Source organism: Acomys minous (assembly GCF_964271855.1).
Source record: "Acomys minous genome assembly, chromosome: 8".
Classification (NCBI taxonomy): domain Eukaryota; kingdom Metazoa; phylum Chordata; class Mammalia; order Rodentia; family Muridae; genus Acomys; species Acomys minous.
Window position 1 is genome coordinate 11371941 of NC_140489.1, and position 26743 is coordinate 11398683.

The 26743-nt window shown below is 48.3% G+C and overlaps 1 protein-coding gene across 8 annotated transcripts in view; it reads right to left on the reverse strand.

The window, feature by feature from the left end:
- The window catches only part of EML1 (EMAP like 1), a 173396-nt gene that overhangs the window by 47766 nt on the left and 98887 nt on the right, over positions 1-26743 (reverse strand). For 6 of the 8 annotated variants that reach the window (XM_084793524.1, XM_084793520.1, XM_084793519.1 and 3 more), the window contains 2 exons: positions 18011-18143; positions 1318-1449 (listed from right to left, as the gene is read on the reverse strand). In XM_084793524.1, coding sequence (XP_084649650.1) covers positions 1318-1449; positions 18011-18143 — 265 coding nt within the window. The remainder of the gene's footprint in view (positions 1-1317; positions 1450-18010; positions 18144-26743) is intronic. The other 2 variants (XM_084793523.1, XM_084793522.1) reach the window with 1 other exon arrangement.

Here is a 26743-nt window from a genome sequence, read left to right on the forward strand (position 1 = left end):
GGTGTTTTACCTGCATGTCTGCCTGCCGCACACCGTGAGTATGCAGTACCCGGGTGGAGGGTGTCAGAGCTCTGGAAACCAGGGCTGCAGGCTGCTATGAGCTGCCACATGGGTGCTGGAAATCAAACCCAGGTCCTCTGGGAGAGCAGCAGAGTCCTAACCGATGAGCTGTCTTTCTGTCCCTTCATCACCACCACCTCCTCCTCCTTCTCCTCCTCCTTCTTCCTCTTCTTCTTCCTCTTCTTCCTTTTCTTCCTCCTCCTGCTCTTCTTCCTCTTCTCCTTCCTCCTCCTCTTCCTCCCCCTCCCCCCATCAGCCCCTTCTCCTCCTCCTCTTCTTTTTTCAAAGATCCTTTTGAGAGCTAAAACTGACACAGAGTTTTAAGCATCCCTTACAAGACCGAGTCCCCACACAGTTTCAAACTTGGAAGCTTTACAGCCTGTGGTTTGGAACCAACTGCGTTCTGCCTAAGCCATCTCCTTACATGAACATCTAAAAAGAAGCAAGCTTAACCTCTGAAACGGAGACTCCTTCCTGGACTCTGCTGAACAGAGAAATAAAACCAGGGCATGGCAAGAACAATCCCATGCCAGGCAGAAAGACAGAGGAACCGCACTGACCCGACACATTCTTAAAACCGGCTGTTAAAACACCCAAAGGCAGCCTTTGCGAGTAAAATGTTACCATGCACTTCCCAGATATCTGTCATGATCTGCTGTACATTAAACTCAGAGAAACTTCACAGTTTGCAGTAAGTGTAGGACAGAAACCCAGAACAGAAAATGCTTCATAGTTATGGTGTTAGCTCACTATTATAAACAGCCCCTTAGTGAGTGTCAAAGCACAGATTTCAACCTGTCCATCTCAGCAAATACTGCTGACAAGCTTTAAACATTCCAGCAGAATTAATTTCAAGATTAATTTGGGAAGGTGTACTGGAGATGGGCGTGCCACATCTGGAAATTCAGATCCACTCCCTGGGCTAATTTCTCAGCCACCACTTTACTATTACTATCGCTATCGTCATCATCACCACCACCAGCATCATCACCAGCATCATCACCAGCATCATCACCATCACCAGCATCATCACCAGTATCATCACCATCACCAGCATCATCACCGTCATCATCACCATCATCTCAGACATGACCTGTGATTGCCAGCTCCCCCTCCTCCCCATTAATGCAATCTCAGAAGGCCTGGCACCCAGACGGGGACTTGACTCATCAAGAGGGATCTTCCGAGCTGTCCCTTGGGTAGAGTTGTCCCGTGGGTAATAAAATGGCGACGGCACTGCCAGCAGTGTGCTCTTACCTCTCATTGTTCTTCTTGCTGCTGGAGGAGCTGCTGGTGGAGCCTGTGCGGTTCCGGCTTCCTTTGGAGTCCCCGGAGCTCTCCCTCCGGCCACCTGGAGACACTCGCTCAGAGGAGCTGGTCCTATTGATGCTGCAGGAAGGGCAGGCAGATGAGAATGAGGCCTCCATAGTGTGACCATCCTTCACTGCTGAGTGTACTGAGGGCACATGGGGTACACACTCAGGCTATGTAGACATTTGAAAGACAAAGGGATCCAAAGTCCTTACTACGGAGATCAAAAGGCTTCCGCAACGTCGCCTGGACTCCATCCAGGCCTCTGCTCAGTGCCTTTGTGACTGAGGCAAGTGCTGTAGTTGAGACTCAGGGAGGAAACTGAGCCAAAGACCTCCAGGATACTGGGGGGGGGGGGCTTTAGAGGCCACAAACCTGCCCTTGGAGGGTGCTTCAGTCTAGATCAGTGGCACTTAATCAGGGGTGACACGGTCCCCCAGGAGACATTTCACAATGTATGGAGCCATTCCTGGCCACAGCTCAGGGGATTGGGCTGCTACTGATGTGGTGAGTAGCGGCCAAAGATGCTGCCGATTGCCCTGCAGTGCACTGGGCGTCCCTCAGCGGGGTAACAGGGCAATGACAACACTGGCTCAAGAGAGCTCATGCCAAAGCCACACCAGGAACAAATGCAGATGGGGCACCACAGATCACAGCAGGAGCACCTGCCACAGGCCAACCAACAGTCTGAGCCCACATACGCACTCAACTTCAGGACACATGAGGAGCAGGACTGCAGCATTGGAAGCTGGGGAAAGTACCAACAAGGGCTTGAATGTGTCAAAATTACCCACACAGAGTCCAAGGCAGGCTTCTCAACATTTTCTGCTTGTGCCTTTACCTGAGATACCATCACTGACCTGGGTTTATAGGTGTCTACAAGAGGCATACAAATAAAGCACCATTAACAAACTATAGGGTTTTTGTTTGGTTGGTTGGTTTGGTTTTTCAAGACAGGGTCTGTGTAGCCTTGGCTGTCCTAGACTCTCTTTGTAGGCCAGGCTGGCCTTGAACTCACTGAGATCTGCTTGCTTCTGCCTCCCAAATGCTGGGCTTAAAGGTCTGTGCCACCATGCCCAGCCTATAGGTCTATTTTAAAACAGTTCTCTGGTATACATATGATTTTCCACTTACTGAAATGATAGCCAATTTGCATATTAATGACATGCTTGGTTATTTTCCCATGACGATTTAAATCTTAGCTGGATATCTGATACTACAGGGCACAGAGCATCTTCAGTGCTTTTCAGAGTACATAGATATTATGGCTGAGTAACTGTTGATGACAAGACTCTACTTCACATAAGTATGTAATACAAAGTGACAGAAGTATGACACACATACACATGCACACACACACACACACACACACACACACACACACGTACACACACATGTAAGCACCATGAAGCGTGTGTACATCTATATGTGTGAGTAGTCATTGGAGGCCAGAAGAGGGCATTGGATCCCCTGGTGCTAGAGTTCAGGAAGTTGTAAGCCACTCAATATGGGTACTGGGGTTAAGAACCACTGATCCATCTCTCCAGCCCCAAACAGCAATTTTAAAGACTCACGTGCTCTAACACAAAAGAGTCCCGAGGTATATCATTAGATGCTCACAATGCTGACGAAGGACAAGGAGAACACGCTGGCTAAGCCATTCGGTACCTATAGGAGCAGGGGACTCCATGTATACAGTAGAAACACCACAGCTCACAGCATACAATCACCTTGCATCTGAGCGGAGGTGTTCAAAGCAAAGTTCCCTGGCATGGCAGCGCACACTGTGTGTTCAGAACCAAGGCTGCAGTGAAGTCACACAGTACAACACAGGCGAGTGCTGCCAGAGGTCTCTGATTCACTGTGCATTTGATTTTGAGTTAATTTTTGATGGCTGGTCATTCAGAAATCTTTTACTCATGCCAAAATTTTCATGATCGTCTCATTCAATCACCGACACTCATGCATGCTTGTCACCCACAGCTGAAGGCATGCTCTAGGAGAGAGCAATCAACACATGGGAACCGCAGCCAGCTATGGTAGCACACGCCTCTAAACACAGCACTTTGGAGGCAAACGTAGGAGAATCTTTTGTGAACTTGTGGCCACCCTGGCCTACAAAGTGAGTTCCAGGACAGCCAGAACTGTTGCACGGAGAAACCCTGACTCAGAATACACACACACACACACACACACACACACACACACACACACACACACGAGCGCGTGCGCATGGATGGGGGGGTATTGGGATTTCATAGACCCAACAAAGAGCCAGGGGACAGTGAAGGCTGAGTGTCCCCTCCCAGAGCATCTAATGGACTGAATATTTGCATTTTCCAGCCCTCTGTGCCACAGTGCTGGAGGTATGGCCCTTTGAGGAGGCAATTAAGTCAAGAGAATAGTACGAGCCCTGGAGTATGAGGTTAGCGCCTTCACAAAAGGGGCTCATGCGAGCCTTCTCATCGCTGCCCACCATACAAGGACGCAGTGAGAAGCAGCAGGGTGCCACCCAGGAGAGGATCTCATGGAGCCCGGTGCATGATGGACTCCTGCTCACAACCAACCACTCCTCTTCTGTGACTTGTCAGCCAACAGACTTACGGTGTGGTGGTTAAGCAGCCAACACTCATCTCCACGAGCTCATGACTGCTACAGGCTTCTCTGGGGAGCCCTTTAGCTTCCTTGTGGGCCAACCTTGAGCTCTTACCACACCAGTCTGCTCTGTATCCTTAGCAGAGGCCAGAAAGGATGAAATAAATGATAAATAGTGACTGGATAATATGAATCCATATGTAATGAATATAGTGAACGGATACATATGTGTCTATAGATAATGAATACACACAGTGAACGGATACATACATATGTAATGGACACATAGTGAACGGATCCACATGTGTCATGTCATGGTATGGACAGGACTATTCATCTGGTGGCCATTAGGTGTCACCATGTCATAGATGTAGGGAAGAAAAGGGAAAAAAAAGCCCCACAGAAAAGTGCATCTTCAGAAGCAGGTTGAAAAGCTGCCATGAAATCAGGAAGCAGAGACAGGACAGAGAACCTGTTAGCACTGTACAGAGAAGTGCAAGAGTGCATGTGTGTGTGTGTGTGTGTGTGTGTGTGTGTGTGTGTGTGTGTCTGTCTAGTGTGTATCTGTCTGTATCTGTCTGGGAGTGTGTGTGTCTCTGTGTGTGTGTGTGTGTGTGTGTGTGTGTGTGTGTGTGTGTGTCAGGAGCTTCCCACAGAGAAAGACAAGCCACCAAATCTCATATAGTAGTACACAAGAGCTCAGGGACCTAAGGTAACAGGGCCCAGTTCCAGGAAGAGATCACCTGTGTGTGGCCCGGACATGCAGCTTCTGCTCAGCTCCTGTCACTCATCCATCCTTCTCTCTTGCCACTCCCTTCCTCCTTGGTCTATCCCTTCCTCAGCCCAGCCTCCAGCCCTTTGCCTTGGTAATTCTGAGTCATTCAGGTAAGAACCTTGTGTTCCAGCTGTAAAGACCCCTAATGTACTGGCTTTTGTAAAATCACCGCATTTGCAGAGTGAGTAAATGTACTCCAAATAACTGTGACCATGGTCATTTTTACACACAGTCTTCCTGGTGACCAAGGAGCTTTGAATCTGTGGCACCAGGCATCTCACTAGAGCCTCTGCATGGGCGGGTATGAAGGTCAGAGTGTGGTTTGTTCATTTTTTGTGTGTGTGTTTTGTTTTAGAATGCTCAATTTGGCGACAAGGATATGACATGTCTTAGGACAGCGCAGCTTTTCTGAAACTTAGGATTACAGGCTATAAAGATCAGAGAAACTTAGGCTAGGAGCGCACCATCCTCCTATCAGGAAAACCAGCAGCTGCTGTAGCTTGTGAAGTCACCTCTGCCAAGTACCCAGTGCACACCGGAAGCTCTCCTGTGGGATCCACTGAAGGGGCCCTGGGAGACTGGAGCTGCCAGAATAGGCCCAGAGTGTCGCCTCTGCAGTGTCCTTGTGGGAGTTCGTGGTAAGTTCATGGCAATTGAAAGAACTGCATAAGACACCCTTGCAGCACAGCGAAGCGCACTTCTTATCAGGCTATGGCTAACCAAACAAGCCAGTGCCTGGAGTTGGTGGGGGAACAGCAGATAGTGGTAATTGGACACTTGCCATCTTACATAGAGTATTTCACTTAACCCTCACACAGTCCATGTACAAATATCATCACCTTAACTTTACAGACCAATAAAATAAATTCGGGGATACACAGCAACTTGCCTGAGCTTCCCAGAGTGGCTGGGTTAGTGGCTATAGCCCATGCCCTCTCTACTGCAGGAAGCCCCCTTAGTCACCCAGGAGGGATTCCAGAGCTGCTGTGTTCCCTTGGGACTTTGAGGTACACCCGCTCTGCAGATCTGGTAAATTTCTACTGATCCAATATATAATGGGAGACCTTGGATGAAACCATTTAGCCACCGTGTTGGAGGGAGCTGATCTAGGATTACAGAGCAGACCTAAGCTCCCCTCGTGTCGGCACTAATCTATTCAGAGTGTCTCAGACCTGTTCTGTCCACACTTAAGCACATAAATGTGAGAAAGCATTTTGGTTTTTAGATTTATTTTTATTTTATATGTATAAATGTTTATATATATACATATATATATACACACACATATATGAACTATGTGAATACCTGTTGCCCAAGGAGACCAGAAGAAGGCATCTGGCCCCATGAAACTGGAGTTACAGACAGCTGTGGGCCACCATGTGTGTGCTGATAACTGAACCCTGGTCCTCTGCAAGAACAGCCAGTGCTCTTAACCACTGAGCATCTCTCCAGCCCTGGTGGCAAAGTGCTGTAATCAGCTTCAGGCAATTGCAGGCTACAAACGTCAGAACTGACAGACAGCATGTTTTGCACACACAGCTTGAGTACAATCCCTTACAGCTCTTTTAGGATGTTTGTCACGCCCACATTTGCATCAAAATGTTGAACTTTAAAAAAAAAAAGTTGCTATTGTTTTATATGTAGAGAAAAAGAAATAAGGCATTTCCTTTAGAGAACCAAGAGCCCTTATGAATCAAAGAGGATTTTGGAGGCTCAGATGAAGGCGGGGAAAACAAAAGCTTGAAGACATTGTGGCAATGAGAGCAGCAGAGAGAGCGGGGCTGCGACTCTCTGCAGGAAGCTCCCTGTCCACACCTCACAGCTCTCACAGCCCCTCAGGACAGCTTTGAGCAGAAACAATGTCCTTCAGCTGGGCCCTGGCAGGGGTACCAGCTTGAGAGATGCCTCACAGTAACACAGTTCATCTCGGGGTGTGTGAGGAGGCTAAGTGGGGTGCCATTTCTTTCCATCTGCTTCTCTGTCCCCACACCCGTCCCCAGACTTCTGAAGAGAAAGCGGCTTTTTGTATTTCATTACATGCGCATGGAAGAATTGCTGCCAATTTGAATCTCAGCCTTGATAAAATTTCTGCAGTGGAGACGTGTGACACCCGTTCTCGTGATGAGGTAATAACTCTCAGCCCAAGAAGCAAGAATTATGGCTTTCTGTCGTTAGATGATTTGAGCTCAAGAAATGGTTTTCTCCAAAATCTCATACGAGGCCCTGAACATTTAAAAATCAATGGGGATCTGACGCATAGCGCTTGGGACCAGAGAGTTTCTGCGGATGAATTAAAAACCCACTCAAAAGACACTAGGCACTGACTGTGTCTTCCAAGCCATGCGGAGTGCTACAGAGTCAGCAGGGAGCGGAGCCAGGGGGCTTTTTGTACTGCAAATTATGACATATTTAATTCTGACAGGCTGAGATGACATACTTTAATAATTAAGTAAAAAAAGTTTTTCTCTATCCCCTATGATAAATATAGATTAAACCATGTCTTTCAAAAGCATGTGTGTGTGTGTGTGTGTGTGTGTGTGTGTGTGTGTGTGTGCCTGTGCTGTGTGGCACACGTGTGTAAGGGCAGGTATGTGCATCTGTTCATGCGCATGTGGAGGCCAGAGTCAGGTCAGGGAGGACACAGTGTCTGTCAGGTATCTTCCCCTATTGCTCTCAGCCTTTCTCCCTGGCAACAGCGTCTCTCACTTGACTTGGAGTTGAGAAGCAGCCAGTAAGCCCCACAGTTCCTCATGTCTGAGTTTTCAACAGTGCTGGGGTTTAACACACACACACACACACACACACACACACACACACACACACACACACACGCACACAGCCAGCTTCCTCTGTGGGGTGCTGAGCATCTGAACGCAGAGCCTTGTGCTTGTGTGGCAGGTGCTCTTGCCCCACCCCTCCCCAGCCATCAGCCCAGCCCCTAAAGCCTTTGTGACAAGTCCTTTCCCAGAAACAGCATCTTAGCAAGTTTTGGAGAAACAAGACAAAACAAAAGAATAACAACAACAAACTATTGACCTCTCCCTCCCGTAGGAAGCTGACCTCTTCAGTTATGGGAACCGCTTGGTTTCTGATGACCGGACATGGGCCACTTAGCCCTTCCTGGCTCAACACCATAACCGACCGTTCTCTACTTTGCTGCTGACAACATATGTAGACTCTATATTCCGTTTACCCAGGTAGACCTGGAACTCTTACAGACCGCCCCCGCACCAGCACATACCACTGGCTGGTGTTGGTGGCCACCCGACTTGCTCAGGCTCCCAAGTGCTGAGATGATGGAGACAAGTTGCCATGTCCAGTCAAGAAACAATTTCTTTTTAAAAATCAACTGAATTCAGATTTTGTTTTTCTGCTCTTTGCATGGCGTGTGTATCTGGCACTGACTTCTGCCAGGTCACAGATCCAACAGCCTGACATTTTCCCAAGGGGCAGTTGGTGGTTTGGAAGCAACAGCGACTTCACCGTTCTGTCTCAGACTGGCACAGAGCACTGTTAAAATGATGCCTGTACCAGTTTTGTTCTTTTGATCTCTGCTCACCGCCCCCCACCCCATCAACCCCCCCAATTGTCCTGCTCTGCTAACTCAGCGAGACAATGAGCCATTGTCTCTTTCTTGAGCACAGGGAAACCGCTATTGATGGCCTCAGCAGTCCACAGAGCAAGGTGTGACCTACAATGTCTTCCACGGATTTTCTGCCCTTTTGCCTTTGTCAAATAGAAACAAAACCTCTTCCCAAGGATTCCAAGGCAGGGAGCCCAGTCCCAGACTAAGTTTTAATTGGCAACACAATGCATGACCGCTGGAGCTGGACTGTTTCCAAAGGGGATTTTGTCCTTAAGCATCAGGCTAAGCCCCCCAGCACCCCCCCCCCATCTTCTCTTGAAAACAAACACACACCACGCACGCCCTCCAGATGTCCTGGCTTGCTTCATGTGGAGCTGTGGTTACAACATTGTTCAACATCGTTCTTCATGATGGTAAACGCATTTATGGAGCCCTGCGCACACCCTGTTTTAAACCCCACATTCAGGAAGTCCGGCTGGCTTCTTTCTGCTGTCAGAAACCTATCCTAATGAGAGCTACGTAACCACATCACCGTCCAGAGGTGGCTGTTCCTGTCTCCAGCTCCCAGGTGAATGTGATGCTTACCCAGAAGGCCCATGGCAACGGGAGGAACCGCAGCGCTCTGCACTCCCAGTGCTAAGTCTAGAAAACCACGTATTTCCCGTCTGGAGCTTCATGCTGAGAACAGCGGAGCGGGTGAGTTGGATGGATTGCTTTGTAAAACTGAAAAGGAAACATCTAGCTAGAGATGTGGCTCGCTGGTCGAGCGATGGCACATCACACGTGAGGTCCTGGGTTCTAGTCCCAGTACCCCAAACATTGCCGATACTACAAAAACAAGGGTAAGGAAGGAAAAGTTGGAAAGGAAAAAAAAAGAGGTATAAAGGATGGAGAGGGCGTGCTTAAATGCACACACACACATGCACTTGTACCTCACACATGCGTGCACAAAGCATGGTAGCTATGAGCCTTTTTCTTTCCCTCCTCCTTCTTTTCCTCCTCTTAAGATAATGCTGCTGACAAGAGCCCGGAAACACGGGTAAAGACTCAACCACCACCTCATTTCACCCCTTGGCAAAGCAGAAAAGCAACACTCAAAACTGAGGGTTGGCAAAAGAAAGGAACCAATAAACACTAGCGCAGGAGAGATGGGCAGAGAGCAGAAAAACAACGCGAAGGCAAAGCTGCAACACCATGGGTTTTTGTTTTTATATATAAAAAGATCAACATAATCCAAATACCTTTAGTAAAACTAAGGGTGGAAAAGAGAGAGGAAGTTTAAGTAATTAAAGGGTGAGAGAAAGAACAACCATTACAACTGATGTCGCCCCAGAAATAGAGAGAATTATGGGTGACTGCTGTGAATAATTGCATGCTAGCAAACTGGGGAACCTAGGGGGAGCGGATACGATCCTGGACATACACAGCCTGGTAAGAATGAATCGTAAAGAAATTAAAAATATGAACATATCTATAATTAGCAAGGAGACTGAGCAGCAATAAAAACACCTCCCGAAAAAGGAAGAGCCCAAGACCAGCTGGCTTCACTGGAGGCCCCTATCAAATAACTGAGGAATAATTAGCATCAGTTCTCTTCGGAACAGAAGGGGACAAAAGAGCTCTGTCTTCATCCTATGTGACAAGTAACACTTTGATATCAGACAAATACACTGCGAGAGAAATAAACTGCCAATATCCTTGATGAACAGCTATTAAAAAGAAAAGTTCTCAACAAACACCAACAACTCAATTCAATAAGACGAGTCAAGCAACCTAGCTGGTGCTCACCGAGACGGAAGCACCAACCAAAGAGCAAGCATGGCCTGGACCAAGGCTCCCCACACATGGGCAGTTTGATCTTCATGTGGGTCCCCTAGTAAGTTGAGCAGGTGCTGCCTATGACATGGACTCTGTTGCCTGTTTTTGATCACTTCACCCTAACTGGGCTGCCTGGCCTGGTCTCAGTGGATGAGGAGGAGCTCAGTCCTGATGTGACTTGATGTGCTGGAGTGGGTGGGTGGGTGGGGTTCCCCCTTTCTGAGGACAAGGGGAGGGGTTTGGGGGAAGAGGGTGGGAAGGAGGGACTGGAAGGAGAGGAGGGTAGGGGCTATGATTGGGATGTAAAGTGAATATATAAATTAAAAGTAAAATTTAAAAAGAAACTGAACAAAACCAACTGGGACTTATAATTTGAATGCAAAGGTGTTCCAACAGATCAGAATTAAACAATGTAAAAATCACATTAATAGATGAAGGGCAAACACCACATAGTCATCTCAGTTGGTGCAGAAAAAGCCTTTGAGGGTCAGTGGGTCAGGGTGGTGGCTGAGTGGGCAAAGACGTTTGACATCCAGGCCTAAAAACCTGAGTTGACCAAGCATGGAACCCACATGGTCAAAGGAGAACACACACCCTGTAAGTTGTCCTCTACCCTCCTTGTGTGTGCTATGGCACGCGCGCGCACACACACACACACACACACACACACACACACACACACCCCTGCAAAACTATAATAGATAACATTTAATAAAGTTATTTTAAAAAGAAAAAGCATCAAAAAACCCTTTCATGCCAGCTGTGGTGGTGCACGCTTTTAATCCCAGCAGTCAGGAGGCAGAGGCAGGCAGATCTCCGTGAGATCAAGGCCAGCCTGGTCTACAAATCGAGTGCAGGACAGCCAGGGCTATTACACAGAGAAACGCTGTCTCGACAAACAAAAATAAATTCCTTCCCCCCCCCCAAAAAAACCCTCTAGTGATAAAGACAATCAAAGAACTAGGAACAGGAACAAACCGTTCCACACACAGCAGAAGCTGCGGAGGAGGTCCCGGCTAACACACTCGAGGGTGGAGGGCTGCACTCATTCTCTCCAAGACTGAGAGAAGAGCAGCAAAGCTCACTGTTGCCTCTAGTATCCGACATGGTCCTAGAAATCCTTGGCACAGCAGTTAGACAAGAAAAAATAAAGTGACCACACTGGAAAAGAATGTGTACACCTCTGTAGATGACAGGAGCCAACGGGTAACTAAAAGCCAGAACCTTAAAAAGCCACCTGCACACACAAACTATGCCGGGAGAGAGTGCAGCCCTGGGTGAATGTACAGTGTTTGTCATAGGCACGGACACGTCACGGGCCTCGATGTCCCAGCCCGTGGCAGGGGCAGAGCCTTCCTCAGGTCCATGTGCAGATGCTGACAGGGTGGGAAGAAAATGTTCACTGTAGCCTTCTGCTCAGATTTCCACAGCCTGGAGCCAGCCCCTCTGAAGATCAGCTGACCCTGCCTCCTGGTCAGCTGTACACGATAACCCCACCTCCCTGATGATCTGTTGTAATAACCCTGCCCCCTTGTTCAGATGAACTTGTGCTATAATCCCGCCTCCCTGTTCTACTGTATACAATAAACATCCTGAACGTCCACAGTGCTGAGGCATTGCTACACAAGAGCCCAGGCCACCTGACCAGGCTTTTCTGCGTGTACGTGTCTCTCCTTCATTCATTCTCTCACTGACCTGGTCTAGTCAGTCCCCAGAGCTGTGCAGGATGAGGCAAAACTATCCAACCATTTCAGCAAAATTTCAAGATTAAAAAATTCAACACTCAAAAGTAGTGTGAATTTCCATATGATCGGAAAGGAAGTGGAGAAAACAGTCTTTACTTGTTAGGACATTAAAAATGGCAGGCTACTTAGGAACAAAATCATGTCAGAAGGTAAAAGACATGCACACTATGAAACCATACAATTTTGCTAAAAGAAAAAAAATTAAAATATACGTACATTAGAAAGACCATGCTTGTAGATTGGAAGACTCACCAGCCTTGTTACCTAAAGCGCTACTCTTCTGATCAGTGCAGCCCTTAATGTAACATCAAAGGCAGTTGTGCTAATTTGTTTTTGTCAACTTGGTGTATACTAGAGACGCCTGGGAAGGGAGACCCTCAGTTGACTGGTTGCCTCCAACAGTCAGGCCAGTGGGCATGTCTATATATGAGGCATTTCCATACATTCTTTCTTTTTTGGTGTTTTGGGGGATTTTGTTTTTCTTTTCTTTTCTTTTTTTCTTTTCTTTTTTCTTTTGCTTTTCCTTTTTCTTTTCTTTCTTTCTTTCTTTCTTTTTTTTTTTTTGAGACGATGTGTCACTATGTAGTCTTGGCTGTCCTAGAAATCACTCTGTAGAGTAGGCTGGCCTTGAATTCACAGAGATCCACCTGCTTCTCCTTCTCGAGTTCTGGGATTGAAGGTGTGCACCACCTCTGCCTGCATGTACGTTCTGTATTAATGACTGATGTGGGAGGGCCCAGCCCATGTGGGCAGTGCCGCCTTTGCACACGTGATCCTGGACTGTATAAGAAAGCAGACTGAGCAAGCCATGGGGAGCAAACCAGTAAGCAGCATTCCTCTGTGGCCTCTGCTTCAGTTCCTGCTTCTAGCTTCCTATCTCCAGGTTCCTGCCTCCAGCTTCCTGTCTCCAGGTTCCTGCCCTGACTTCCTCTGATAATGGGCTGTGATTAGACGCCAAATAAAGCAGTTCTCTCCCAAGCTGCCCCATGGTGTTTATCACAGGCAAGCTAGGACATAGGAGTTGCAGAAATAGAAAATGCAACCTAATGCTCATCTGAAATCTCAGATCCCAATGCCCATCGCCAACACTCTTGAAAGAAACAAAAGACAGGGGCGAGGGAGGGAATACAACTGGAGGCCTCACACTTCCTGAGTTGAAACCCTCAGTGATAAAGACATCACAGTGCTGGAAACCAAGATAGTTTTAGAGACCAGTGGATCATAAGAGTGACTCCAGAAATAAAGCCGTGCATAGAGGGACAAACGATTGCAATAAAGATGTCAAGATGACACAGCAGACAAACGACAGTCTCTTTAACAAACCAATGCTGGGAAATTGGAAACAGACGGGTAAAAGAATGAGAGCGGGCCTTTGCCTTACATGATGCCTAAAAACTAGCTTAGAAGTGACTAATGACCTACAGTCAACATCTACCACCTAAACACTCCCAAAAGGCCATGCAGGGAGGAGGCTGAGAATGCAGGGTTGGCAGCTGGTTTCTTGAGCAGAAGCGGAAGCAAATCCAATCTGCCTCACTGATGGCAGTCTGCTTGTTCTTAATCTCTTGATGTCAAAGAAATGATCAACAGAACTGAAGAGTAATCTAGGGAATGGCGGAGCACACCTGCAGGTCACATGCCTAACAAGTGGTAAACGGTCACTATGTCCTACAGCTGTATGACAACAACACGATCCGATTAAATACAGGTGTGTGGGCATGGGGGTCACACACCTGCAAACCCAGCACGATGGGGCCTGAGGCAGGAGCATCACAAGTATCAGGACAGCTTGGGCTGTGCTGCGAGATGTCTCAAGAAGCATAAATATGAAAAAATAAGCACATATGTAAAGTATACATGTATAAAGTATACATGCCGGATAGTCTTCTTTGAAGATGTATAAATGGTCTACAACCATATGGAAAAAATGATGTACATTGCTAAACGTAAGAGATACGGGTCCAGCAAGATGGTTTAGTGGGGAGAGGTACCTGCCTCCAAGCCTGATGGCTAGAGCTCCATCTTAGGGTGGAGGGGGAAACTGTTCCAAGTTCTCCTTTGACCTACACCAACAGGCGTGACATGATACACACACTCTCAGGCACAGTAAGGCCAAGTGTAGTTACCTACACATTTAATCCCAGAACCGGACAGCATGATGGCTCTGTGCGTAAAGGCACTTACCACCAAGCTGATGACTGGCGTGCGTGCCCAGGACCCACATAGTAGAAGGTAGGAACTGAGTCTTGCAAGCTGCCCTCTGACCTCTGCACAACCACATGTGTGTATGGTGCCACATGCACACGCACACACTTCTTAAAATTAGCATTAAAGTGGCTAAAACCATAGAACCAGAGGGAAGGGGGTCGTTTCTGTGGAGAGATTTCTTTTTGTGAGGTAAGGGGTTCTGGGAACCTGCTGGACAACAATATATAAAGCCCCTGCCCTGATGAACTACACTCCCAGATGGCTGAGAGGGTAAATTTAATGTTAGGTGGGTTTTTTTTTTAATTGTTACCATAAAAAGTAACAGATGAAGCCCTGAAACTTACAGAAAAAAAAAGTCAGTTTTGTTGGTCTAACATCTTGAGAATCCAAGTGCAACCTACTGCTGTCAGTTAGAACCCAAAGGTCATTTTGTGTTGGTTATAAAAAAAAACATTGGATGATTCAAGTGAGGGTTGAAAGATATAAAATGTGGCTAAGCACAGCACTTCAAAGTTTTAAAAAGCACTGTGTGACCAATTTTTTTTTTAAATCTTTTTGAAAATGCACAAAACTCTACAGGCTTGAAATGCAAGGAACATCTGTTTGGTGGAGGGTGGGGTGGGATGTTCCTATCAATTCTTTATATATTTCAAAGATGTCATAACTAACGTAGCCGCTGATGCAGCATCCACTTTAGGCCTGACAGAAATGATCTGAAATCAGTCAAGCATCATCACCTTTGGCCTACTTACAACTCCTCCCCACTCCTCACCCCATAGACCCAAACCTGAGCACGTGCCGTGCTGCAGCTGCCAGCATCAGGAACATCAGGAAGTCACCACCTATCAACACTCTCTGGACAGCCGGATGACACCACTGGCCCTAATAAAAGCAGAGTCCCCAAAAGGCTGAGCTCTTCCCACAGGTCCCACAGGCGCCTTCTCCCTCGGATCTGTCCGTGACCGTGGTGGTCAGTTTTAATTATCAACTTAACACAAACAAAATAAACAAGAGTCGGTTGGAGGGTTGCCTGGACTGTGTTGGCCTGTGGGGGTTTCCAGATTGGCTTGGTTGGGGTTGAAGGACCCGCTTTCAGTGTGAGCAGCTGGGCCCTGGCATGCACACACACATTCTCTCTCTGCTCTTGACTGTGGGTATGACGAACTGATTTGTGTCCTGCCTTCACACCCCCAAAACGATGGGCTGCAGCCTGGACCTGTGAGCTAAAATTAACCTGTATTCTCTCTCTCTCTCTCTTTAAAAAAAAAAAAGATTTATTTATTTATTATGTATACAGTGCTCTGCCTGCTTGTACCCCTGTAGGACAGAAGAGGGCATCTGTCCACATTACAGATGGTTGTAAGCCACCATGTGGTTGCTGGAAATTGAACTCAGGACCTCTGTCTGGAAGAGCAATCAGTGCTCTTAACCACTGAGCCATCTTTCCAGCCCCTTAGCCTGTATTCTGAAGTGGCTCTAATAAGGGGGCATTTTGTCGCAGCAACAGGAAACCAAGCCAGGAGGGCAACAAAATGCTCTGTGTGTCTTGTTGAGTCCCCGCTGTGTCTCCCTGGATGGACAGGGGACAGGTCAGGGCTGTTCCAGAGAGCAGTTACCTTGGTTAGGATAAAGTAGATGCAGGTCCAACGGCCATGGGGGCACCCACCATATACTGGCAAGTTTTCTGGGGTCAGGGGGGCACAGGCACCCAGCCTCTGCTAAGGCAAAGGGTCATCTCATGAAGGCATGCCTTGGGTCCAGACGGCATGGCTGGGGTTCACAGGCACCTCCTTGGGAGGGACCTCAAGAGTAAACTGGAGGAAATGACAAGGGAAGGTGATGGCTAGAGCCCACCCTAAGGCACAGAGCAGCGGATGCAGCCCACAGGTGTCCTCCAAGCACTTCCGCATCCACACCCAATCCTCAGGGTCCCTAAGGCCATCAGGATTTAGTGAGCTCCATAGGTTCTTCTGTACTCTTTGTGAGGTGTGTGCTTGGTGCGTGTGTATGTGCTTGGTTTGTGTGTGAGTGATAGTGTGTGCTTAGTATGGAAGGTGTGTGTATGTGTGTGGTGTGTGTGATGTGTGTGATGTGTGTATGTTTATGGTGTGTGTAATGTATGTGTGCTTGGTGTGTGTATGTGCTTGGCTTGTGTGTGTGTGATATGTGTTTGCTTGGTGTGTGTGTATGTGCTTGGTTTGTGTGTGAGTAATAGTGTGTGCTTAGTATGGAAGGTGTGTGTATGTGTGTGGTGTGTGTGATGTGTGTGTGTGATGTGTGTATGTTTATGGTGTGTGTAATGTATGTGTGCTTGGTGTGTGTGATATGTGTGTGCTTGGTGTGTGTGTATGTGCTTGGCTTGTGTGTGTGTGTGTGATATGTGTGTGCTTGGTATGGAAGGTGTGTGTGATGTGTGTATGTGTGTATGTGATGTCTGTGTATGCTTGGTGTGTGTGTTTATAGTATGTGTAATGTGTGTGTGTTTGGTGTGTGTGTATGTGCTTGGCTTGTGTGTGTGTGATATGTGTGTACTTGGTGTGGAGGGCGTGTGTGTGGTGAGTGTGATATGTGTATGTGTGTGTGATGTCTGTGTATGCTTGGTGTGTGTGTTTATAGTATGTGTAATGTGTGTGTGCTTGGTGTGTGTATGTGCTTGGCTTGTGTGTGTGTGTTATATGTGTGTGCTTGGTGTGTGTGTGGTGTGTGTGTGTGATGTGTGTATGTGCATGGTGGGTGTAATGTGTGTGTGTTTGGTGTATGCTTGTGTGTGGTGTGATATGTGTGTATTGGTGTGTGTGTGTGTGAGAGAGACAGAGAGATGTGTGTTGTGTGTATGTGTGTGATATGTGTATGCTTTGTGTGTGTGTGACACAAAGAGATGTGTGTTGTGTATATGTGTGCGATATGTATATGCTTGGTGTGTGTGTGTGTGTGCGTGTGTGCTGTATGTGATATCTGTGTAAGCTTGGTGTATGTGTGGTGTGTGTGTATTTGGGGTGTGTGTGTATGTGTGTGAGTATGTGTATGTGTGTGTGTGTGTGTGTGTGTGTGTGTGTGTGTGTGTGAGAGAGAGAGAGAGAGAGAGAGAGAGAGGTGTTTATATGTGTATGCACTCATGTGGAGCCATGAAGGTGAAGTCAGGAGTCTTTCTTGATTGCTCTCCACCTTATTCATTGAGGCAGGGATCTCAGTCGAGCCCAGAGTTCACTGATTAGGCTAGTCTGGCCAGCCAGTTGGCTCTGGGTGGCTCCTGTTTCTGTTTTCCAGATACTGGCCACCACGCCCACCCAGCACTTACATGGGTTCTGGGGATCCAAACCCTGAACCTCACGCTTGCTGCTTGCACAGAAAATGTTTTAGCCGATGCACCACTTCCTCATCCTCTGTTATAGTCTCACTGCACACCTATGAGGAGGAGTTTCAGAGGAATTTCTTCATAGCTAGCGACTCTATAAAACGAATGAGCATTTAAGTTTCTACAGTCTAAGAATTAATGGAATTGTCAACAAGTCATCAAAAGGTTGAAAGTGAACTGTGATCTATCTGAAGATAACATGGGTGTCTAGAATCCCACTGTTAGGCACAATTTAAACGTATGAGTTCACCCAAATCTTACCAGTAAAACTTAAAGGTTGCTATGGCAATATGCTTTTTTGCTGTGTTGCATATAGGGATGTGGGCTGGAGTCCAGTTGTTTTTATAAAGAACAGTAAGTAAAAACATAAACGTCGTACCACCCTATTGGGTGGGGCTTCACACACACAACCTTAAGTCTAAAGCAGGGAAACTGAGTCACCATCCAAGGGATGGGGTTCCACAAGCCTCAACTCAGATGAGACCACAGCATCCTAGGAGAATGAGACCCCCAAAGAGCTGCCTTGAGGAGTCGGGGGAGTCCTTCAAGTCGCCTACCTTTTGTTTACCGGCACAACCACTTCTTTCCTGGGCCCCGAGGGGGATGGGAGGGAAGCACTGGGTTTCTTTGGTAACACAGTGCCATTGTTGACAGTGGTTCTTAATGGCAGGGCCGGCCCCAGTGGTCTCACTGCAAGAGAAGCACAGGATGAAGTCAGACCTTTCCCCATAGCAGCAGTAAGGACCCACAGAACCAAGGTGCACAGAAGGGGATTTCCATCCTAAAAGCTAGCAGGAGTGGCACAGTACAAAGGCAACTGGTAGGACTTTTTCAGCAATGGTGATAAGTGACCCTAGATAGCATCCTCTCACCCTACACAGACACTAACTCACAACTGAACAAAACTCAACATCTCTAGAAGTGAGCTTTGACTGCTTAGTGATTGCCTTCTGCTTTCCCTTCCTCCTGCTCCTCCTCCTGCTGCTGCTCCTCCTCCTGCTGCTGCTCCTCCTCCTGCTGCTGCTCCTTCTCCTCCTGCTGCTCCTTCTCCTCCTGCTCTTCCTCCTCCTGCTGCTGCTGCTCCTCCTGCTCTTCCTCCTCCTCCTGCTGCTGCTCCTTCTCCTGCTGCTGCTCCTTCTCCTCCTGCTGCTGCTCCTTCTCCTCCTGCTGCTGCTCCTTCTCCTCCTGCTGCTGCTCCTTCTCCTCCTGCTGCTGCTCCTTCTCCTCCTGCTGCTGCTCCTTCTCCTCTTCCTGCTGCTCCTTCTCCTCCTGCTCTTCCTCCTCCTGCTGCTGCTGCTCCTCCTGCTTTTCCTCCTCCTCCTGCTGCTCCTCCTCTTGCCCCTCTTTCCCTGCTTCTCCCACTCCTCCTGTTCCTCCTCCTGTTCTTTCTCTTCCTCTTCTTCCTCTTCTCTTTTCCTCCTCCTGCCCCCCACTCCCTAATCTCCCTGCCTCCCAGGCGATCACAGATGTGCACCACAGTGTCCTGCTGACACAGAGATGGGGATCAAACCCAGGGCTTCATGTATACCACATAAGCACTCGACCAACCAAGCCGTGTCCCTAACCCAGTGACAATGCTGTTGTTTAAGACAGGGTACTGTTCTAAAACACCCTGACCAAAAACAGCACAGAGGTTTACAGTTCCAGGTGACAGTCCCTCGCGGAGGGAAGTCAAGGCAGGAACTGAAGCAGCTGGTCAAGGTCCATCACAGAAAAGGGCAGAGAGGAAGTAGACCCAGGGTGGCTTCTGCATCTTCTCTCAGCTTTACCCTCTCACAGCATCCAGGACACCCTGCCCAGGAGACGGTGATGCCCGCACGGACGATGTCTTCCGTCACCAATGAACAATGAAGACAATCTCTCACAGACATGGCCCACAGCCGACCTGACCTAGACAATTCCTCAGCTGAGGCTCCCTTCTCAGGTGAGTCTGAGTCATGGCAAGTCGACAGTTAAAACTAACCATCACAAGGGTGGGGGTCTGGAGAGATGGGGTGAAGAGCACTTGCTGCTCTTGCAGAGAACTTAGATTCCATTCTCCACGTTCACACAGTGGCTCACAACCATCTGTAACTCCAGCTACAAAGGATACAATACCTTCTTCTGACCTCCTTGGGTACCAGGCATACTTGTACATACGTACATACACACACACATGCAGGCAAAATACTCTTACACATAAAATTTTTTTAAAAAAGATAAGCTAACAAATATCAAAAGCTGTGCCCATTCAGGGAACACTGACAACACGGACCTCATTAAAAACTTTATAAGTTTGCCAAAGAAATTTTAAAAGGATGGAAATGCCAATTATAGGTTGGAAGAAAACATGTGTCTGATAATTTTGTGTCTGGCAAAAGACTTGTACAGAGTATAATAAGAACTTGGAAAATTCAACAGTAAAGAAAACAGACGGCCCATTTTTTTTTTTTAATGAATGAAAGATCAGAAAACACACCTCACTGAAGATACTCAGGTGGCAAACGAACACACGCATAGATAGCTACCATCGCTGCCATTAGAAAATGCAAATTAAAGCAACGATAATGAAATAGCTCTGGACATCATCTACTAGAGTGGCTGAAATCCCAGAACAAAACCAAAACACCAATTGCAAGCCAGCAGGGAGCCGCAGGAACCAATGTTTACTGATAACGGGTATGAAAAATGGTGCAGCTACTTTGAATAGAGTTTGGCAGTTTCGTAAGAAGCTAAATGTAATCCTACCATATGATCGGGTAATCATTCTGACACTAAGTATTTACCTAGTTGTCTGAAAACTTATGTCTACACAGACCTCCATATAAATGTTTTATAGCAGTTTTAGTCACGATTGTCAAAAACTAGAAAAAAAACCAAGATGGCCTCCCATAGATAAATGGATAAACACGCTGGCCCATTCAACAGCAGACTGCCTCAGTGACGAAAAGAAATGGACAGACTGCAACGCATGCAGGCCTGTGGCCCTTACAAGTGCGATGGTTAGTGCAGCTGTGAGCTCCGCAGAATCTAGAGTCACCTGGTTCTGGGCATGCCTGCGGGGGGATTGTCTTGGTTAGGTTTGTTGAAGTGGGACGACCTGCCCACCATGGGCAGCACCATCCCCTGCTGGAGTCCTGGACTGTGTAACAGTAGAGAGATTGGGCTCAGTAGTGGCCTGTGACCCATCGCTCTCTGTTTCGGGGAGGGTCAGAGACTACCTCTCCGCCCCACCGTCAAGCACTGTAGCTCTGGGGACCACACTGAGGACAGCCGGCTATGGCACTGTCATCCTTGGTTGTCCTCTCGTCTTTACCACTCTGGCCGTCGCACTCTTCTCTGGGATTCCTAACAGGTATGTGATGGCTGTTCTTGGTTGTCAACTTGACATCTGGAATTAACTGAGACCCAAACCTTCTGCTGGAATTCTATGTAAGGCCAGGGAAGGAGGAAGCTGTTGCTCTTTGCCTGCCTGCTCTCTCCGTGCTAGCATGTCTACTTCTTTGGGACTCCAGCGTATACTGGAGACCAGCTGAGACATCCAGCCTTGTGGGCTGAACTACTACTGGATTCTAGGACTTTCTGTTGGCAAACAGCCATTGTTTGATTACTTGGACCACAGCCTGTAATATATATATTACATATACATTTTATCAGTTCTGCTGCCGTAGAGAACCCTGACTATTACAAGATACCAGTAGATTCCTTAAAGGCAGCATTTGGTTGACACTGACCTAGAGGGGTCACCTAGGCACAAACACCCACTCTATCCATGTGCTTTAATGTAATGGACTGTAATCCAGCCCCAGAGCCCAGGCTGAACACTGTGTCCCTTCGGCACAGAAATAAGCCCTGAAGGGCTAAGGCAAGAACAGTTACCAGAGCCTGGAAAAAAGCCGAGGCCCTGGGGACACATCGACACCAAGTGGATGGATAGTACCACGGTGAGGGATCATCACTGAATCAGACAAAGGCATAAATATTTTGATCTTTTACTTTCGTTCCCCACCTCTCCATCTACAGGGGAGGCAGAGGCCAAGAGAGCCTCTGAGTGTGGCGACCTCAGGAGGCTGGGATGGACCCAAAGGACCTAGAAGAGCAACCCAGCTGTCAACACACTAGGAATGCTGCATGCTACCGGATGCCCACTAACTGGCCTGCTCCATCAACCCTTGGCTCCCAAGGGCCAGCACCTGTCACCAGGCTCACACGCAGAGGACACGTGACACACACAGATAGATGGCTCTCCATATCTATGGGTTCAATGCCTGTGGGCTCTTCCAACTGAAAACAGATGAGGGCTTTTAAAAAGTCATGTTTTTTTCTCCCTGCTATTATTCCTTGAACAACATGGCTCATGGCATTTACAATATACATGTGACACAGGGGCAATTTTAGTTATTAAGAAGGATGGGAGTGGGGGAAGCTGGACTTTTGGCTATTTTATTGTTTTCTTCTTCCCACCTCCCTACACCACCCCTGTCGCTTCTAACCCCCAACACCAGGTAGGAGAGAAAGAAGGTTAGAGGGGGAAGGGGCGTCGGCATCGCTAGACTACTTCCTGCTGATTGGGGACGTTGAGTTCCTTGGGGTAAGTTGGACCTTCATTGTCGGGATATCTCCAATATGCAACCAGCAACAGCAGCAAGAGCATCAGCGGGAGGAGCAGTAGCCCCCACCTCCCAGGGCTCCAACATCTATATACCCTCTGAAGAGTCCCCGTAATTCCAAATGCAGCTGGCATGATCACGCCCCTGCTAGAGCAGGAGGGAAACCATAGTCAACTGCTGCGGACACGCTGAAGCAGCCCTATATCCCACACCTGGGGTTAGAACAAGATACTTCCTTAACATTTCTGCTTTTCAAGAAACCAAAATTCTCACAAGTGGGTTATATGTCAAACATTTTGCCATTATAGGTGAGAGACCTGAACGGCCTCAGATCTGGGTATTTGTGGGCCCTGGACCCAGTGCCCAGGGATAAGGAACGATGCCCCCATTTATCACTCAGCTTGCGTTGTACTTCAACAACATGAGATGGAGAGGTGGCGCAGAAGCTACCTGAGGTCAGTACCCACGTTGGGTGGCTCACCCCGACTGCTGTACCCATGTTGGGTGGCTCACCCCGACTGCTGTACCCATGTTGGGTGGCTCACCCCCGACTGCCTGCTAACAGCAGCTTCAGGGTATCTGACACTCACTTTGGGCCTTTTTGGCCACCTGTACTCATATGCAAAAAACACACACTGACGTGCACACACTTACACATAACTGAAAATATAAATAAGATAATTTTTAAAAGATATGGTAGAGAACAATCAAGCCAAGCATCCGGGGCAGACACATACCCGAGACACACACACACACACACACACACACACACACACACACACACACACACCACAAATCTTGGAAAAGAAACACCACAGCCTCCTGTCTCCCAGTTGCTGGGAGAAATTAATTCTTTTTTTTGTTTGTTTGTTTTTGTTTTTTGAGACAGAGTTTCTCTGTGTAGCCTTGGCTGTCCTGGATTCACTTTGTAAGACCAAGTTGGCCTCGAACTCACAGCCATCTACTTGCCTCTGCCTCCCGAGTGCTGGGATTAAAGGCATGTGCCACCATCACCTGGCTTGAGAAATTAATTCTTGATTTCCAGGGTACACTAAGATAATAGACATCTTTCTGCCTTATAAAATGTTAAACATTTAAAAATCACATCTTAATTGTTCCTAGAGGCAAATGCAGAGATGATGCCTAAAAGAACTTCTCAGATACAGGGAGCACCACAAATACTGAGGAGGGAGTACCCTCAAGGATGAGATGGCTGCAAGCCCAGGTCTCAGGGGACTGACAGGTATGTGTGAACACAGGGCAGAGACTCTTGAGGCAGACAGGACTGATCTCTCCATCAACTGGAATCAGCCATGGATAAGCCAATACCCTGTCTAAGCCTCAAGTCCCTTATAAAATAAGGCAGGCAGTGCCTGCTCAACAGGCTACTGGGAAGGTCAGGAAGAAGAAGTAAAAGTCCCCAGCCCAGGGTGTGGCGTGCAGTGAGCACAGAAGAAAAGCTGATATCCTGGCTGCATTTCTATTGCTGTGATACAAAACAAACAAACAAACAAACAAACAAACAAAAAACACCCTGACAAAAACCAGCTTGTGGAGAAAGAGTGTATTTCAGCTCACAGTTCCAGACTATCATCCACCATAGCGGGAAGTCAAGGCAGGAATGTGAAGCAGCTGGTCACACCACAGCCACACTCAGGAACATGGAACAACTGGTCACACCATAGCCACACCCAGGAGCAGGGAGGGAGGAATGTGAGCACCCCTCATATGACATGATCAGGGGTCACGGCACCCCTCATATGACATGGTGCAGGGACCACGGTACCCCTCATACGACATGGTGCAGGGGCCACGGCACCCCTCATATGACATGGTGCAGGGGCCACGGCACCCCTCATACGACATGGTGCAGGGGCCACGGCACCCCTCATACGACATGGTGCAGGGGCCACGGCACCCCTCATACGACATGGTGCAGGGGCCACGGCACCCCTCATATGACATGGTATAGGGGCCACGGTACCCCTCATATGACATGGTGCCGGGGTCACAGTACCCCTCATATGACATGGTGCAGGGGTCACGGTACCCCTCATATGACATGGTATAGGGGCCACAGCACCCCTCATATGACATGGTGTAGGGGCCACGGCACCCCTCATACGACATGGTGCCTGGGTCACGGTACCCCTCATATGACATGGTGTAGGGGTCACGGCACCCCTCATATGACATGGTATAGGGGCCACGGCACCCCTCATATGACATGGTGCCGGGGTCACGGTACCCCTCATATGACATGGTGCAGGGGCCACGGCACCCCTCATATGACATGATATAGGGGCTATGGTACCCCTCATATGACATGGTGCAGGGGCCACGGCACCCCTCATATGACATGGTATAGGGGCCACGGTACCCCTCATATGACATGGTGCCGGGGTCACAGTACCCCTCATATGACATGGTGCAGGGGTCACGGTACCCCTCATATGACATGGTATAGGGGCCACAGCACCCCTCATATGACATGGTGTAGGGGCCATGGCACCCCTCATACGACATGGTGCCTGGGTCACGGTACCCCTCATATGACATGGTGTAGGGGTAACGGCACCCCTCATATGACATGGTATAGGGGCCACGGTACCCCTCATATGACATGGTGCAGGGGCCACGGCACCCCTCATATGACATGGTGCCGGGGTCACGGTACCCCTCATATGACATGGTGCAGGGGCCACGGCACCCCTCATATGACATGATATAGGGGCTACGGTACCCCTCATATGACATGGTGCAGGGGCCACGGCACCCCTCATATGACATGGTGTAGGGGCCACGGCACCCCTCATATGACATGGTGCCGGGGCCACAGCACCCCTCATATGACATGGTGCCGGGGCCACAGCACCCCTCATATGACATGTCTCCCACCTTCCTTTTATTTCTCACTGTGACTTTCCACTTTTCAAACTGATGAAATCTTTGCACTTATGAAAGCAATGCACAGTGAGGCATCAGGTAACTGTGAAAAAGTCGTTTCTCTCCAGTTTCATGACGATCAAATGCCACTCATCATCAAGTAAGATAAAAACCCTGGGTGAACTCTATCATTTCCCCTACTCTTCAAAAATAAGGAAATTTTAGAACCCCAAAGCTTCATTTAAGGCACCCTTTGGGACACTGTCGTCATCAGCTCTATCTGGCAAGCTGAGTAGGTCGCGGATATCTAAAATAACCAGGCTTGTGGTCTGAAATACCCCAACTGCGTTGGCATTTAGAAGCAAAGATCATAGGAAAGGATTATTCAAAATATAGAGCCAAGGGTAGCATGTTCCTCTGATGTGGGTCTGCCCTCAGCATAAGGCAGGACAAAGAACAGGGTCCCTTTCCACAGAGTGGCCAGAGAGCCAAGCCCAGGAGACGGCGAGGCTTGAGAAAAACCAAGAAGAGTCAACATTAGACAGTGCTCTCCCAACTCCAGTGACAACCTGAGCCTCCAAGCCAACAGAGACGGAGGGAAGGAGGGAGAGAGGGAGGGAGGTAGAGAACGAGACAGAGAGAGAGAGAGAGAGAGAGAGAGAGAGAGATGCAAGTTCATGTGCCCTGGTTTTTGAGACAAGATCTCTCACTGGCCTAATGCTTGCCAAGTAAGCTAGGCCGATCGGTGAAGCCCAGGACCCATCTACTGCCTCTTCACCAGGACTAGAACTATAACCCACAAGCCACACCACCTCATGGGGGGGGGGGGCCTCTGGTCTTCATGTTTGCATGGCAAGCACTTTATGACTGAGCTTTCTCCGTGGTCCAAGAAAGGTTTATTTTTGTTTTTATTTTTGAGACAGGGTCTCTCTGTGTAGACCTGACTTTCCTGGAATTAACAGAGATCCCCTTTGCCCCTGCTTTCTGAGTGCAGAGATTAAAGGTGTGCACCATCACCTGCAGCCAAGAAAGACATTTTTAGAGGCACATTAATATGCTACAACCTCAGGGTGCTTTAACCAGAGAAAGCTCACAGCCTCCATTGCGCAGCCAGAAAACCAACTCTGGTGGAAGATGAGCCATGACCCTTGGGTGTAAATGCCGGGACACTGACACACGTGCATGTGGTGAGGGGGAGCCATGGCCCTCGGGTGTAAATGCCGGGATACTGACACACGTGCATGTGGTGAGGGGGAGCCATGGCCCTTGGGTGTAAATGCCGGGACACTGACACACATGCATGTGGTGAAGGTCTTTATGACATCTTTTGTTTCTGAAATTTGAAGATTGAGTCACTGCAATGTTGCTTAAGGTGAACACTGCTTTTGCAGGCCATGTCCTGGGAGAGGCATGTATAAATGGCTCCAGTTAGGCAGAAACCCACTGCTACAGACTTCTGTTTCAGGCTGCATCCCCATGGGTATAAGAGGGGTCTCAAAAGCAGCCAAAGGCACATCCCCCCCAAAAAAAGCTGAACAAACAGGCCAGCTAGATGCCTAATTGACTCAGCTTCCTAAGGGGAGCCTCCCATATCTACATCCAGACTGGCCAAGGGGCTGCCATGCACCACATGAGTTTTCTGTGCTTCGGTGAGGACACAGGAAGAGATGAGATGCACCAGTAAGCTTTCCACAGGGAACCTCCAGCAGGGCCCAAAGCTCTCCCTGACCTCTGTGGTCCATCTGGACAGTCCCTTCCTTGACTCAAAGAGTATTTAAGGATCGACTACAAATGTACGCCTCAGGATCATGCAGG